The sequence below is a fragment of the Ranitomeya imitator genome, chromosome 5 (genome assembly GCF_032444005.1).
Source record: "Ranitomeya imitator isolate aRanImi1 chromosome 5, aRanImi1.pri, whole genome shotgun sequence".
NCBI classification, from domain to species: Eukaryota; Metazoa; Chordata; class Amphibia; order Anura; family Dendrobatidae; genus Ranitomeya; species Ranitomeya imitator.
Window position 1 is genome coordinate 201,482,609 of NC_091286.1, and position 15,012 is coordinate 201,497,620.

General features: G+C 44.3%; 1 protein-coding gene across 3 annotated transcripts in view; it reads left to right on the forward strand.

The window, feature by feature from the left end:
- The window catches only part of SFT2D1 (SFT2 domain containing 1), an 86,725-nt gene extending 72,452 nt beyond the window's left edge, over positions 1–14,273 (forward strand). For all 3 annotated transcript variants that reach the window (XM_069769509.1, XM_069769508.1, XM_069769507.1), the window contains exons 4-8: positions 5,086–5,167; positions 5,577–5,612; positions 9,647–9,705; positions 11,373–11,402; positions 13,857–14,273. In XM_069769509.1, coding sequence (XP_069625610.1) covers positions 5,086–5,167; positions 5,577–5,612; positions 9,647–9,705; positions 11,373–11,402; positions 13,857–13,896 — 247 coding nt within the window. In that variant the 3' untranslated portion in view covers positions 13,897–14,273. The remainder of the gene's footprint in view (positions 1–5,085; positions 5,168–5,576; positions 5,613–9,646; positions 9,706–11,372; positions 11,403–13,856) is intronic.
- The last annotated feature ends 739 nt before the right edge of the window (positions 14,274–15,012 follow it).

The window sequence follows — 15,012 nt, forward strand, 5'->3', positions numbered from 1 at the left end:
CATCTATGGGGCAATAATCAACAGTGCAGAGCATTATATGTGGCACAGCTTTATGTGGAGCATCTATGGGGCCATAATGAACGGTGCAGAGCATTCTATATGGCACAGCTTCATTATGGCCCCATAGATGCTCCATATAAATGGTGAAGAGCATTCTATATGGCACAGTTTTATATGGAGCATCTATGGGGCCATAATGAACGGTGCAGAGCATTATATGTGGCACAGCTTTATATGGAGCATCTATGGGGCAATAATGAACGGTATGGAGCATCTATTTTTTTTTTCTTAAATTCACCGGTAGCTGCTGCATTTCCTACCCTAGGTTTATACACGAGTCAATAAATTTTACCCAGTTTTTTGTGGCAAAATTAGGGGGGTCGGCTTATACTTGGGTCGGCTTATACTCAAGTATGTACGGGTATATTGCGCGTTTTTTGTAATTGGTGTATTATAATTAAAATATTTGTGATAAATTTAATTTGGATGCACTGCTCTATTTTTTGAGAATGTTTACAATTTGATGGGAGTATATCCATAGCTATTGCAATGAGTGGTTTTGGCAAGTAGCCGTACACCACTTTCTTTACTATGTGGTCACTCAATATGAGGAGATTGGAAACGTAACCAGAGCATCCCCAGTAGAATCTCATCCATTCCCTCGGGAAGGACAAGCAGGGAGATAATTTCCTGATGGGAAGGAGACATAGATAACGTGAAAGGGATGGTCTGATGTGTAATTTGTGTGGGCAGTGTTGACCCATTTACCACTCGAACAGTTACTGGCCTGGTGAGCATCACCAGGGGTATAGCGTGGCTTTGGGCGAAGGCAGAGGACATAAAATTCCCCTCCGCCCCAGAGTCCACACAAAGCTCGACTGTGAGAATGGAAGAGCCTAAAGTGATTGTCCCCTTAAAGGACAGCTTAGAGGAAAATGCGTCTAGTGAACCTCCTCCTATGGTTACTAGACGCGATTGTTTCCCGACAGCTGGGGACATTTATTGGCATAATGTCCCTTCTGCTGGCAGTTATTACAGACCATGGGTACTCAAGAGCCCGGGACTTACGTCCTGCTCGAGAAACCTCCATGGCCTCATGGGAGTCGGACGCCTGGATGGGAGATTCCAGAGGACTAGCAAAGATAGGAGACAACCGGAACCTGTGCCTACACTCGATCCGCTCCAACCTCCGCTCGTTAAAACGGAGGTCGATGCAGGTAGATATAGTTATGAGGTCCTCCAGTGTGGCGGGAATCTCCCTGGTGGCCAAGACGTCAAGGGCTCCTTCCCTTTCAAGTTTTTACTGACCACAAAAATCTGGTATACTTACAGACAGCTCAGCGGCTAACTTCTCACCAGGCCAGATGGTCCCTGTTCTTCTCCCGGTTCCATTTCACTCTCCATTTTCTCTCCGGGGAGAAGAACATTTGTGCCGACGCTCTCTCTCGCGCCGTTGTGTCTTCTGTGGAGGAGGAAGAGGAACCTTGGCTTATTGTCCCCACTGAGAGCCTGAGAACTGTGGCCCCAATCTCGCTAGAGTCTGTGCCTCCGGGCAAGACTTTTGTGCCATCTCATTTCCGACCGGAGGTTCTCTCTTGGGCTCATTCGTCTAGGGTTGCCTAAGATTTTGTATTCATCAAATCCATAATAAATGTTTGTTTTTTTGCTTAGCTTTTTATTGAAAAAAAGGGTAAAAGAAAAGAGGGGAAAAACAAACATGGAACAATAAATATAAATTTTTGTCAAGAATATCAGTGTGTGACAATATATGTTACAACTTACAAGTAGTCAAACATTTGTCAGTGCATTAAATGGTGGCCAACCTTATTATATACCAGACTTGGGCAAAATGCAGGCCTTTTGGCTGTTCCAGTGAGGTCTTCAGACCAGGACAGCGAGAGGGCTTTATGCAGTGGCGTTCCACAGCACGCAGCCGCCCTCCACCTGACTGGTATATGTATATATCCTCCGCTTCCTCTTCCATCATTAATCATTCCATAATAATGGTGTGGTGATGTCATAATGTGTAGGGAAATCATACTGTTTGCGTGTGTGGACCGTGGAGACATTATTTTGGGAGCTGCTGATTAAAATTCAATGGCTGACTAACGAGCAATATGATTTACTGCTTTATATAAACTTTATAAAATCAGTAAATTACCGTATATGGTTCTGATTACCTGCTACAGGTAAAAATGTGACAATAAGCCCCAGCATAACGTGTATTAGCAGTAGCAACTAATTCGCAGACTTAATTCTGCTCAATATTACGTGCTAAAAATTAGTATACAACAGTATAAAACAATAATAAGCAGAATTAAGTTTGTCAGGTAACACAGACTGTGCTCAGGCTGTGTTGAAGTAGCAAGATGAAGCTGAGGGAGAACTGTAGGGCTCGTACTTATCTGCAAGGAAAACTGACTAGTGCAATCTGATTTTAAAAAAAATCGGATAGCACTCTGAGCATTATTAACTTGTATATTTACTGTTCATCTGCCATTTTTATTTATTTTTTTCTCAGCTGAAATAGGACTGAGAAGAAAATTGCAGCATGCTGCGATTGTTCTCGTATCTCGGACGAGACTCGCCAATGAAAGTCGATGGGTGTGATTAAAAAAAAAAAAAAAAAATCGCCTGGCACTCAGACCATGTGAGTGCCATCTCTCATTTTTACACATCCATGTCCATAGAATAGATAGAATTTTACTGAATAAATTATTTTCTGAAAAAAATGGTGTGGAGTTCCCCAACATTTTATTAACCAGTAGAAGGTAAGCCAACGGCTGGGGGCAGATGTTTATAGCCTGGGAAGGGGGTAATACTATCAACCCCTTACTGCTGCACCAGAACCGTGAGGCTGAGTGCCAGAATTGGCGCATCTTATGGATCTTGTCTCTCTCTATATCAAGATATACCGTATTTTTAGGTCTATAAGACGCAGCGGACCATAAGTCGCACCCCAAATTTTTGGGTGGAAAATATTAGATAAAAAGATTTTTATAAGATGGAGGTCCATCTTATTGTCCGAATTTAAGGTATCTTGCCTGAGGGCTGGCCGTGGTACAGCGGGGTCACAGAAGGCATGGTCCCTTCCTCAGGAAGCCGGTGGCGTCAGAAGTGGGGCAATGCTGTCCGGTGTCGGCGGTGAGGCAGAGCATGGAGCAGGGTCCCTTCTTCAGGATGCAGGCAGCAGAAATGTGGCGACACCGCGGCCCAGTGTCCACCGTTTTCCCTGCTGCCATCTTACTGAAGCCGTGGGATGCCTCGCGTGTGCAGATTGAGATCTCGGCGGCCATTTTCCTGAAGCCAAGTGCCGCCGAGATTTCAATCTGCGCACGAACAGCCTCCAGCGGCCATTTTCCTGAAGCCTCCAGTGGCCCTCAGCTTCAGGAAGATGGCCGCAGGGAAACCAGTGATGCACTCGGCTTTGCTTATCGTGGATCAACGGTGTCGCCAGACTCGCCACATTTCTGCCGCCGGCATCCTGAAGATGGGAACCTGCTCAGGTGCACTCTGCACCGCCCAACGCCACAGCATCTCAACACCTACTGCAACCCCCGGTAAGCCTGTGTTCGCACTATAAGATGCACCCCCCATTTTCCTCCCAAATTTTTTTGGGGGAAAGTGCGTCTTATAGTCTGAAAAATATGGTATATATCTCTATCAATCTTGAATATTTCATGGAAAACTGTGTAAATACATAGAGAATTACTCTGTAAATGGTCATGTTAAAATAGCATTGCAATCGGATCGCATTCACATGTAAATCGGATGCTAGGTGTTCAAAATTGGATTATACTCGCATGAAAATCGCATGACCCTTGCATGACACTCATCCCACTTTTCGGACCTTTATTTTCACAGTGATGGGTATGAGTCCTTAGGCTGAGTTACAGGGGTCTGCTCCCTGCTGGCTTGCCGCCCAGGCAGAAAAGCTATATTAGTTTATTAGGGGCATTATCATTAAGCATTTATGCAAAACCAGTTTTGGATTTGGGGTGGTGGACAGCCTTTTTAATTATGGCATATGGGCAGCATGAAAGGGAGGGAAGGCAACTTGAAATGAAACTAGTATTTTGAAACCTAAGTCCATGTTTGTAGACTGGATCAGGTTATTGCTTATGCAGCTGCAATAGCAATCACAATAATTGAAATTTCCATAGTCCACCCATGTCACCTGCCACATGACAATGGGTGACAGATGAGTTCTGTCGTTTTCTGTGCTGCGTGGCTCACAATTGTTTGCCTTCGGCAATCCTCCATAGACATTACCACTCATCGTTTCTGCATCATGCAGTAGGTTTGCATTGAGTCATATTTGCATTGTTCAAATTTGATCAGATGTGAATCCTGACGGGAGGGAAGGATAAACAGACATGTACTTTTCTTTTTGCTTCCGGCGTTCCACCTCTTTCCCTCTGACTTTGCTGATTTGTTTCATTGTGCCGTCAGTAATTTCATACACAGGATACAGCATGGGTTCAGGATTAGATTGCAAGGGGTTGTGAACTTGGAATTTAAGCTGGAAAAGCATTTCCTCCAATTATGAAAATAGCACAGCTCCATGGTACAGTAGAGGAACGAACCCCTGTTCGTAGCTGCCATATTTCATAGCAGATCTCTAAGAAGGGGTGTATTGATTTCACCTGCACCCAAAGGGCACTAAATAGGAAATGTCAATATATTTTCTTTTTTTATTGTTTTGGCCAAGGGTATTGTTTTTTTGTTTGTGTTTTTTTAACGGGTACGATATATGTCCACACCTGCAACAGAGGCTCTTAATAGTAGGTTCTGTCATTGTTTGGCATGACAGGTCAAATTCAGCAATATTTGCCCATCATAATTATATTGCCTTGGTAAAACCCAGTAGATGCCAAGTCATTGGGTTGGTTCAATGCTGGTTGTTGACCATCTCTGACCAGAACTATAATCCAAAATCACAAGGCAGAAGGGAGCAGAGTCAGATACTGAGAGATGCACATGCAGCAACTAAATGTCCCCGGTATAGGAAGCGTGCACAAATCATGTCGGACTAGGATTTTTTATTCTTGGGATTCCTAATTCTTCTTCTTTTTGTCATTCCAGCACATGTTTTCTTATGGGTCCACTTAAGCAACTTAAAAAGATGTTTGAGCCAACCAGACTTATTGCAACAATAATTATGCTGGTGAGTAAGGAATGCTTCAGTAATCCTTCAGAGATAGTTGGGAAACCCCCACAGTATTTGCCTAATTCCTGATTATGCAATGAAGGTGAAGGCACCTGGAATCCACCACTTGTAAACCTGTTAGTTGTGTTTCCAGTCATGATGTATTGCAGGAGTGATTTTGCCACATTATTGCAATGATCATCTATGCCTCATTTTTTTGTTCACTTCCACATGCGTAGAAAATATTGTGGAAACCTCCCTTACGTTCCAATCCCTACACTAGCACCAGGGAACATTGGTTGTCAGTAGATGAAGGTACTGGTGGCACGTCCCACTATTTGCTGACCAACTTTCAGTTTAGTTTCCAGATCCTCCAGCCTAATAATCTTCTATTTGTTCATTGCTTTTTTTTATTATTTCTCAACAGCTTTGCTTGGTTTGTACATTGTGCGCTGTATTTTGGGTAAGTAACCTTTTTAAATATGCGATAATTTAAATGTAGCATATTTCATGACCATACAGCCTTCAGAATCCTAAGCACAGTGGATATCGTGCTAAAATATGATATTCTTTCACTTTAAAGGGAACTGGTCATGTTATTCATGCTGTCCATACTGCAACAACAAGAATCCGAGAGTAGCAACAGGATTGCAGCCAGGTATATTTTTATATCTCTGAAATGCTGTGGTGTTTCAGAGAAAGTATATACGAGGGGCGATCCAAAAGTAATGATAATCAATACTAAACACAATGAATATATTCAAAAAATAAATTTATTTTTCTACATAGTCTCCTAACAAGTCTATACATTTAATCCATCTCTTTTCTAAACTTAGAATTCCCTTCAAAAAAAATTCTTGATCTTGACCCTCAAAAAAATCCCCAACAGCGGTTATCACGTCGCTATTGTCGTAAAATTTCTTGCCCCGGAGGGGTTCCTTGAGCCGAGGAAAGAGAAAGAAGTCACTGGGGGCTAGATCTAGTGAATAGGGGGGGTGTTCTACCAGTTCAAAGCCCGCTTCTTGAATGGTAGCCATAGCAACAGCAGCTTTGTGAGCCGGCGCGTTATCTTGGTGAAACAACACTCCAGCCCGCAGTTTGCCACGCCTTTTCTCCTTGATAGCCTCCCGCAATCTTCTTATTTGTTCTGCGTAGTAGGAGCCCGTAATAGTGGCTCCCTTCTCCAAATAGTCCACCATAATAATTCCTTCAGCGTCCCAAAAAACGGACGCCATAACCTTCCCTGCTGAGCTTGACACTTTGAATTTCTTCGGCGTCGGTTCGTTGGCTCGTTTCCATGTCATCGATTGTTGTTTAGTTTCGGGATCAAAGTGGTGGATCCAGGTCTCGTCCATGGTCAAAAAACGTGACAAAAAATTTTCCTTGTCTGCTTGGAACTTTTCGAGATTTGCTATTGAAATGTCAACTCGTTTCTTCTTTTGTTCGTCGGTTAACATTTTTGGCACCCAACGCGCGGAGACCTTTCTCATATGCAATTCTTTTGCAAGGATTCTTTGAATACTGCCATATGAGATCCCTGGGACCTCAGCTACATGCCTGATAGTCACTCTTCGATCTGCCAATACAACTTCTTCAACTTTTTTCACGTTTTCTTCATTGAGGGACGTGGATGGGCGTCCTTCACGATGTTCATTTTCCGTCGATGTTCTTCCCAGCTTAAATTCCTTGGCCCAGCGTGCAACTGTGGAATATGGAGGAGAAGAGTCCCCCAATGTTTCCACCAAGTCGCTGTGTATGTCTTTGGTAGTCATTTTTTTCAAGCAGAGGTATTTGATGACAGCTCTGAGCTCGTTTTTTTCCATTTTGATGTTCACTCCTCGGCAGTTCATATTCAAATGAATGTAGCTCCCGGGAATCGTGGTCTATTTAAGTAATTTTGTTTTCCTGGACTAGTGGGTACCTAAGAGAGAAGAAAACATTTTATTTTAATTTCTGTGTGCAATAGAAATAACTGATTATCATTACTTTTGGATCGCCCCTCGTACATTTGAAGATCCTGCTAGGTACCATGGCCAGAGGCTAGACTAGTCCCCAGCTGGCTCTTTGCAGCATGCTAAAGGTGATTGACTGGTCTTCCACTATGGAACACACCTGTCAGTCACCTAGATCAATGCCTGGAAATGCTGTCTGGGGACGACATTGGTGTCCTCTCATCTCTGCCGATGGTCCCTGGCCAGATCTCTAAAGTATATTTTTCTTCTGAACATTTGAGCATTTCAGAGAAAATTATACCTTGCTGCAATCACAGCCAGGCTCGGATTCATGCGGTCTGTGGTTTGGGCAGCATGAATCAGGTGACATGTCCTCTTTTCCAGAAAGGTTTTTTGTTGTATTCACAGTCTTTTTCAAAATCTGTGTTTTAATTTGTCCACACTTTTTAGCAGTCCAGGGGCAGGTTTGTGATAACCTTTTGTTTTAACCCCTTGGAGAACCTGCCCTTTTTCTTTTTTGCATTTTCGTTTTTCGCTCCCCTTCTTCCCAGAGCCATAACTTTTTTATTTTTCTGTTAATATGGCCATGTGAGGGCTTGTTTTTTGCAGGACGAGATGAAATTTTGAACGACACCATTGGTTTGACCATGTCACGTTCTAGAAAATGAGAAAAAAATTCCAAGTGCTGTCAAATTGCAAAAAAAGTGCAATCCCGCACTTGTTTTTTGTTTTGGCTTTTTTGCTCTAAATGCACTAAATGCTAACACTGACCTTCCATTATGATTCTGCAGGTCATTACGAGTTCATAGACACCAAACATGTCTGGGTTTATTTTATCTAAGTGGTGAAAAAAATTCCAAACTTTGTTTTCGTGATCTCGAGTTGGGTGAGGGCTTATTTTTTGTGTGCTGAGCTGACGTTTTTATGAATAACATTTCGGTAGAGATACGTTCTTTTGATCGCCCGTTATTGCATTGTAATTCTGGCTTTTTGAATTTTTTTTTATTGCTACGCCATTTAGCGATCAGGTTAATTCTTTTCTTTTTTATTGATCGGACAATTCGGAATGCGGCAATACCAATTATGTGTAGGTTTGATTTTTTTTTTTTTTTTTTTTATTATTTATTTTGTATGGGGCGAAAGGGGGTGATTTAAACTTTTTTATATATATTTTTATTTTTTTTGTATTTTTTTTAAAACTTTTTTTTTTAACTTTTGCCATGCTTCAATAGCCTTCATGTGAGGCTAGAAGCTGACACAGCCTGATCGGCTCAGCTACATAGGAGTGATGCTTAGATCGCCCTTATATAGCACACAGCAATCTGGCATCAACAACCATAGAGGTCTTCAGGAGACCTCTAGTTGTTTTGCCAACGCACCGATGACCCCAGATCACGTGACGGGGATCAGCGGTACGCATACTTCAGCTGCGCGGTCAGGAGCGCTTGTATAATGCTCTCCGCGTTTGACAGCGGCATTCAACTAGTTAATAGCGGCGGGTGGATCGCGATTCCACCCGCCACTATTGCGGGCACATGTTAGCTGTACAAAACAGCTGACATGTCCCGGCTTTGATGTGGGCTCACCACCGAAGAAGGAAGAGATGCGGCCTCCGCAGTACAAGTACAGCGGAGGTCGCGAAGGGGTTAAATTGCCCACATCCAATAGTGTTGTTCCCATTGAGGAATGATATACAGTACCATAACAATCTGATTGTTGGCTCCAATAATACCTTAAGGCCATGTGCACATGTAGAATGGTCCACTGCAGATTTTTCCTCAGCAGATTTGATAAATCTGCAGGGCAAAAACGCTGCATTTTTGCTGCAGATTTATCTCAGATTTACCGCGGTTTTTGTTGGCGGATTTCACTGCGGTTTTACACCTGCGGTATTCTATTGGAGCAGGTGTAAAACCGCTCGCTGCGGAATCCGAAGAAAAGTGACATGCTGCAGAATGTAAACCGCTGCGTTTCCGCGCTTTTTTTTCCGCAGCATGGGCACAGCGTTTTCTGTTTCCCATAGGTTTACATTGAAATGTAAACTCATGGGAAACTGCTGCGGATCCGCAGCAAAATCCGCATCGTGTGCACATAGCCTGAGAATGAGTGCAATTTAGAGGGGTTGTCCGATACCTATAAATGGCCTGTTAAACATATCTATCTTTTTTACTCAGCTATATTATAAATTTGCCTAGTTTACTCCCTATCCTGCTAATCCTTATATCTGTTCTTTTTTATTTTTTTTTTTTTAACTTCACGTACTGCAACATTTTGTTTGACGGGAATCTCAAGCGGGATGGCACAGGAAGGTAGCTCTGCAGCCACTTCTCGCAGATTCTAATACGAAGTAGGATATCAGAGGGGGTGTTACAGTAACTTACCACAGGTTCTGTCGCTACCATCCCTGATGATTTTTCGGGGGTGATGAAGAAGTTACTGTAGCTTCTGTCCCCGCTGCCCACATACTGAGTGGTCACCGCCACATAATCTATGTGCTGTAATTGGCAACCATTTAATTTTTGTGTTTTTATTTATTTTCTTCCAGTGGAAAAAGAAAGGCCTGGCACTTCTATTTTGTATCCTACAGTTTCTAGCGATGACTTGGTAAGTAATTTATAATGCATATTTACGGCCATCCGATACTTGCTGATCTGTATATTTGATTTTTGGTGATTCCAGCCTGAAGCATTTACTACTTATCCAATGGACAAGTGATTAAATATAAGATCTGTCTATTGGGACCTACAATAATCGTCAAAATGAGGGATGCTAGTTCCTCGTGTTTCCCCACACACATTTTCACTGGCTTATCGTAGAACACCAGTTTACATGAAGTTATGTCTACTACTTTCCATATGCCTTCTGAGGCTATCAAGATGTGTTCTCGAGGGCATGCCCCGGTGTGAAGATAAGCCTGGTGGATTCAAGGTCAGCTAGTCATTCTAATAGGCTGTATGTAATTTTTTGCTTTGAGAGACATTCAATCACATCAGGTAATACAAAGTTAAATACGAGAAGAAATGGAACCTGGGAATGTTTAGATCTCTCATACAGTCGCTATAAAAAGTCTTGACACCTCCGTTAAAATGCCATAGTTTGTTATGAAAAATAATCTTACCAAGAAGAATCATTTCAGAACTTTTCCACCTTTAATGTGTTCTATATTCTGTAAACTTCAAATTAAAATCAAACTGAAATCAAAACCTAAGTCATGTCAACCAAAAGCATGTGGGAATATTTCTACTGGTCTGATGAGACCAAGGCTGAACTTTTTAGCCTTAGTTCCAAAAAGTTTGTTTAGCGCAAATGCAACATTGTTCATCACCAAAAGAACACCATACACACAGTGAAGCATGGTGGAGGAAGCATTTTACTTTGGTGCTGTCTTTTGTCAGCTAGAACTAGGGCTTATGTTATAGAAACATTTACATTAAAGGGAATCTGACAGGTCCCTCTGTTCCAGTCTGCACTCAGTGACTGACCGAGTCAGGTTGTGCTCAAGAATATCCCTGTATTTCTCACCATCTTCTCCTTTACTCGAACCATTTTCCCTGTCCCTCCTGCTGTAAAACATCCCCACAACATGATGCTGCCACCACCATGTTCCACTGTGGGGGTGGTTTTCTTGGGGGTTTTCTTTAAAGGGACACTGTCACCTGAATTTGGAGGGAACAATCTTCAGCCATGGAGGCGGGGTTTTTGGGTGTTTGATTCACCCTTTCTTTACCCGCTGGCTGCATGCTGGCTGCAATATTGGATTGAAGTTCATTCTCTGTCCTCCGTAGTACATGCCTGCACAAGGCAATCTTGCGCAGGCGTGTACTATGGACAGAGAATGAACTTCAATCCAATATTGCAGCCAGCGGGTAAGGAAAGGGTGAATCAAACACACAAAAACCCCGCCTCCATGGCTGAAGATTGTTCCCTCCAAATTCAGGTGACAGTGTCCCTTTAATCCTTCTCATCAGAAGATGCTCCTGTTTAGGTGTCAACTTCTTTGGTCAGTCTAGATGTCTCTGAAATACTTGCAGTACATCTTTGTTGGGTAATACATACATTCGCACAACACAACATATCTAACAAAAAATGGAATGGCAACCCACCCATCTAGGAGACATTGAGACCGACCACAGAAGTTGACACCTAAACAGGAGCATCTTCTATATATTCTAGATAAATGTGTGATATTTATGCCTTTTATCTACCATGATTAGAACTTTTTTTCAGTTTGCCAGCATTGTGTGATGTTATTTTTGTTTCTTGTTTTCTAGGTACAGCCTCTCTTTTATTCCATTTGCAAGGTACATACGCAAACTGGTTTTTTTAACAGAATTTATAACATTGGTAATTTGGAGAAAAAAATTGTCTTCAAGCAGAACTGAGTTTTCTGTTTATCTTTTTTCATATTTAACATCTCTTAGTATATTTGTAATATGTACTACTTTTTTGCTGCTTAATTAAACACAAAAACGTAGAACATTTTTGTGATAATTAATCCTGTTTTTGGCCTTCCTTGGTATTTCCATCGTTTGCTCAAAATACCATGGAGGCACTGAGGTGGGCGCCATCTACTGCTGAACACGGAGGCGGTGGGTGCAGCGCCTACTACTGCTGCCCCTGGAGGCAGTGGGTGTGAGATTCCTACTGCTGCACATTGAAGTGTTGGGTGAGAGATTCCTACTGCAGCGAATGGAGGCGGTGGTTAGGAGGTTCCTATTGCTGCAAATGGAGGTGATGTGTGTGAACTTTCTACTACTGCACATGGATGTGGTGGGTGAGAGATTCCTACTGCTGCACATGGAGGTGGTAGGTGGGAGCTTCCTACTGCTGCTCATGGAGGCGGTGGGTGGGAGATTCCTACTGCTGCACATGGAGGCGGTGGGTGGGAGATTCCTACTGCTGCACATGGAGGCGGTAGGTGGGAGCTTCCTACTGCTGCACATGGAGGCGGTGGGTGGGAGATTCCTACTGCTGAACATGGAGGCGGTGGGTGGGAGATTCCTACTGCTGCACATGGAGGCGGTGGGAGGGAGCTTCCTACTGCTGCACATGGAGGCGGTAGGTAGGAGCTTCCTACTGCTGCACATGGAGGCTGTGGGTGGGAATTTCCCACTGCTGCACATGGAGGCGGTGGGTGGGAGCTTCCTACTGCTGCACATGGAGGTGATGGGTGGGAACTTTCTACTACCTCACATGGATGTGGTGGGTGGGAGATTCCTACTGCTGCACATTGAAGCGGTGGGTGAGAGATTCCAACTGTTGCACATGGAGGCGGTGGGTGGGAGATTCCTACTGCTGCACATGGAGGCGGTAGGTGGGAGCTTCCAACTGCTGCACATGGAGGCGGTGTGTGGGAGATTCCTACTGCTGCACATGGAGGCGGTGGGTGGGAGCTTCCAACTGCTGCACATGGAGGCGGTAGGTGGGAGGTTCCAACTGCTGCACATGGAGGCGGTAGGTGGGAGCTTCCAACTGCTGCACATGGAGGCGGTGTGTGGGAGATTCCTACTGCTGCACATGGAGGCGGTGGGAGGGAGCTTCCTACTGCTGCACATGGAGGCGGTAGGTGGGAGCTTCCTACTGCTGCACATGGAGGCTGTGGGTGGGAACTTCCTACTGCTGCACATGGAGGCGGTGGGTGGGAGCTTCCTACTGCTTCACATGGAGGCGGTGGGTGGGAGCTTCCTACTGCTGCACATGGAGGCGGTGGGTGGGAGCTTCCTACTGCTGCACATGGAGGCGGTGGGTGGGAGCTTCCTACTGCTGCACATGGAGGCGGTGGGTGGGAGCTTCCTACTGCTGCACATGGAGGCTGTGGGTGGGAACTTCCTACTGCTGCACATGGAGGCTGTGGGTGGGAACTTCCTACTGCTGCACATGGAGGCGGTGGGTGGGAGCTTCCTACTGCTGCACATGGAGGCGGTGGGTGGGAGCTTCCTACTGCTGCACATGGAGGCTGTGGGTGGGAACTTCCTACTGCTGCACATGGAGGCGGTGGGTGGGAGCTTCCTACTGCTGCACATGGAGGCTGTGGGTGGGAGCTTCCCACTGCTGCACATGGAGGCGGTGGGAGGGAGCTTCCTACTGCTGCACATGGAGGCGGTGGGTGGGAGCTTCCTACTGCTGCACATGGAGGCGGTGGGTGGGAGCTTCCTACTGCTGCACATGGAGGCTGTGGGTGGGAACTTCCTACTGCTGCACATGGAGGCGGTGGGTGGGAACTTCCTACTGCTGCACATGGAGGCGGTGGGTGGGAGCTTCCTACTGCTGCACATGGAGGCTGTGGGTGGGAGCTTCCTACTGCTGCACATGGAGGCTGTGGGTGGGAGCTTCCCACTGCTGCACATGGAGGCTGTGGGTGGGAGCTTCCCACTGCTGCACATGGAGGCTGTGGGTGGGAGCTTCCCACTGCTGCACATGGAGGCTGTGGGTGGGAGCTTCCCACTGCTGCACATGGAGGCTGTGGGTGGGAGCTTCCCACTGCTGCACATGGAGGCAGTGGGTGGGAGACTCCTGCTGCACATCCTCACAGTCGCCTATCTATATATCTAATATTCTAAGATGGGTTTCTGTCAATTTAAGAGGGTAGCAACCATTTTAATTTCCTACAGTGACTACCTCCCTAGATAAAACAGGTGTGATTTGCTAATTGAAGGTTCTTATAAAAAATATAATAGGAATATATTTACATGCTATTCCCTATTCCTGTAGATCCTCTTATAACATACAAATTTCTCTTCTTTTCTCTATCACAGGGATGTTGTGAAAAAGTGCTTCGCTTCATGTCTGAATTAGAATTCAAGATGGCTGCAGAAATAATGGCGTTCTCTTTGTATCAATTGGTTTGATATTCTCTATCCACAAAGAAATCTAATTTTTTGTAAATAACAAAGTTCTGATTCCCTAAATGTACAATGTTTAAAGAAACAATATATTCTGTTTTTAATTTTTTTTTTCTATAACACATATTTATGCAGTAACAAAAAATAAGTGCACTCATACAATATGTTGACCGAAGTGCCTTATTTCAGGGGGGGGGGGGGGGTTGTGAAACACTTTATTTTTTAAGATGCTAGCTTTGTAAATATTTAAATCTATAATAAATCTACTTGTGAAATAATTGTACTGTAAATCTTAAATCCATTTTGTCGGAAGTAAAGCGGATTAATCCAGATGTTGGCTGATTTAACACCGGGTTTGTAATTATGCACCATTTTCTGTCTATCTCCGCAGGTATCAGTTAACCTGCTCTGTCAGTTCGCAAATTTTTGTACATATGTTGCATGAAAATGGTGGGATTAGCAGAAAGCTGCCATAGGAATTGAACAGTGTACAGGGGGAACACAGCAGCATCATGCATTGGTTATGACGAGTATGCAGCACATTTAGTTGACTAGGACAGGGGGTGTCAAACTGCATTCCTCGAGGGCCTCAGACCATGCGTGTTTTCAAGATTTCCTTAGCATTGCACAAGGTGCTGGAATCATACTCTGCAGGTGATTAAATTATCACCTGTGCAATACAAGGAAATCCTGAAAACATGACCTGTTTGTAGCCCTTGAGGAATGCAGTTTGACACCTCTGGACTAGGAGATGAACAGCAGTACTCGGCAGCTGCACCTAGGCAATGTACAGAGCTGCGGTGTTTTTCACCCGTAGATCTCTGCTGTAGCAGTATTCAGCTGATTAACATTTGGTAACCCAAGCAGACTCCTACCAATCTTATATTGATGACTTATCCATCGGTCAATAAAGGGTTTTCTACTTTGATGAGTGGAGCCTAAATGCATTTATGTAAGTTACATAACTATCAGAGCCGTTAATCTCCCTCCCAGGGCCCAGCGCTGACTCTCTGCGTGTGAGCCGGTCTCAGTATTTTGACTGTAGCGGTTACGTCACTGCTGCAGCCAA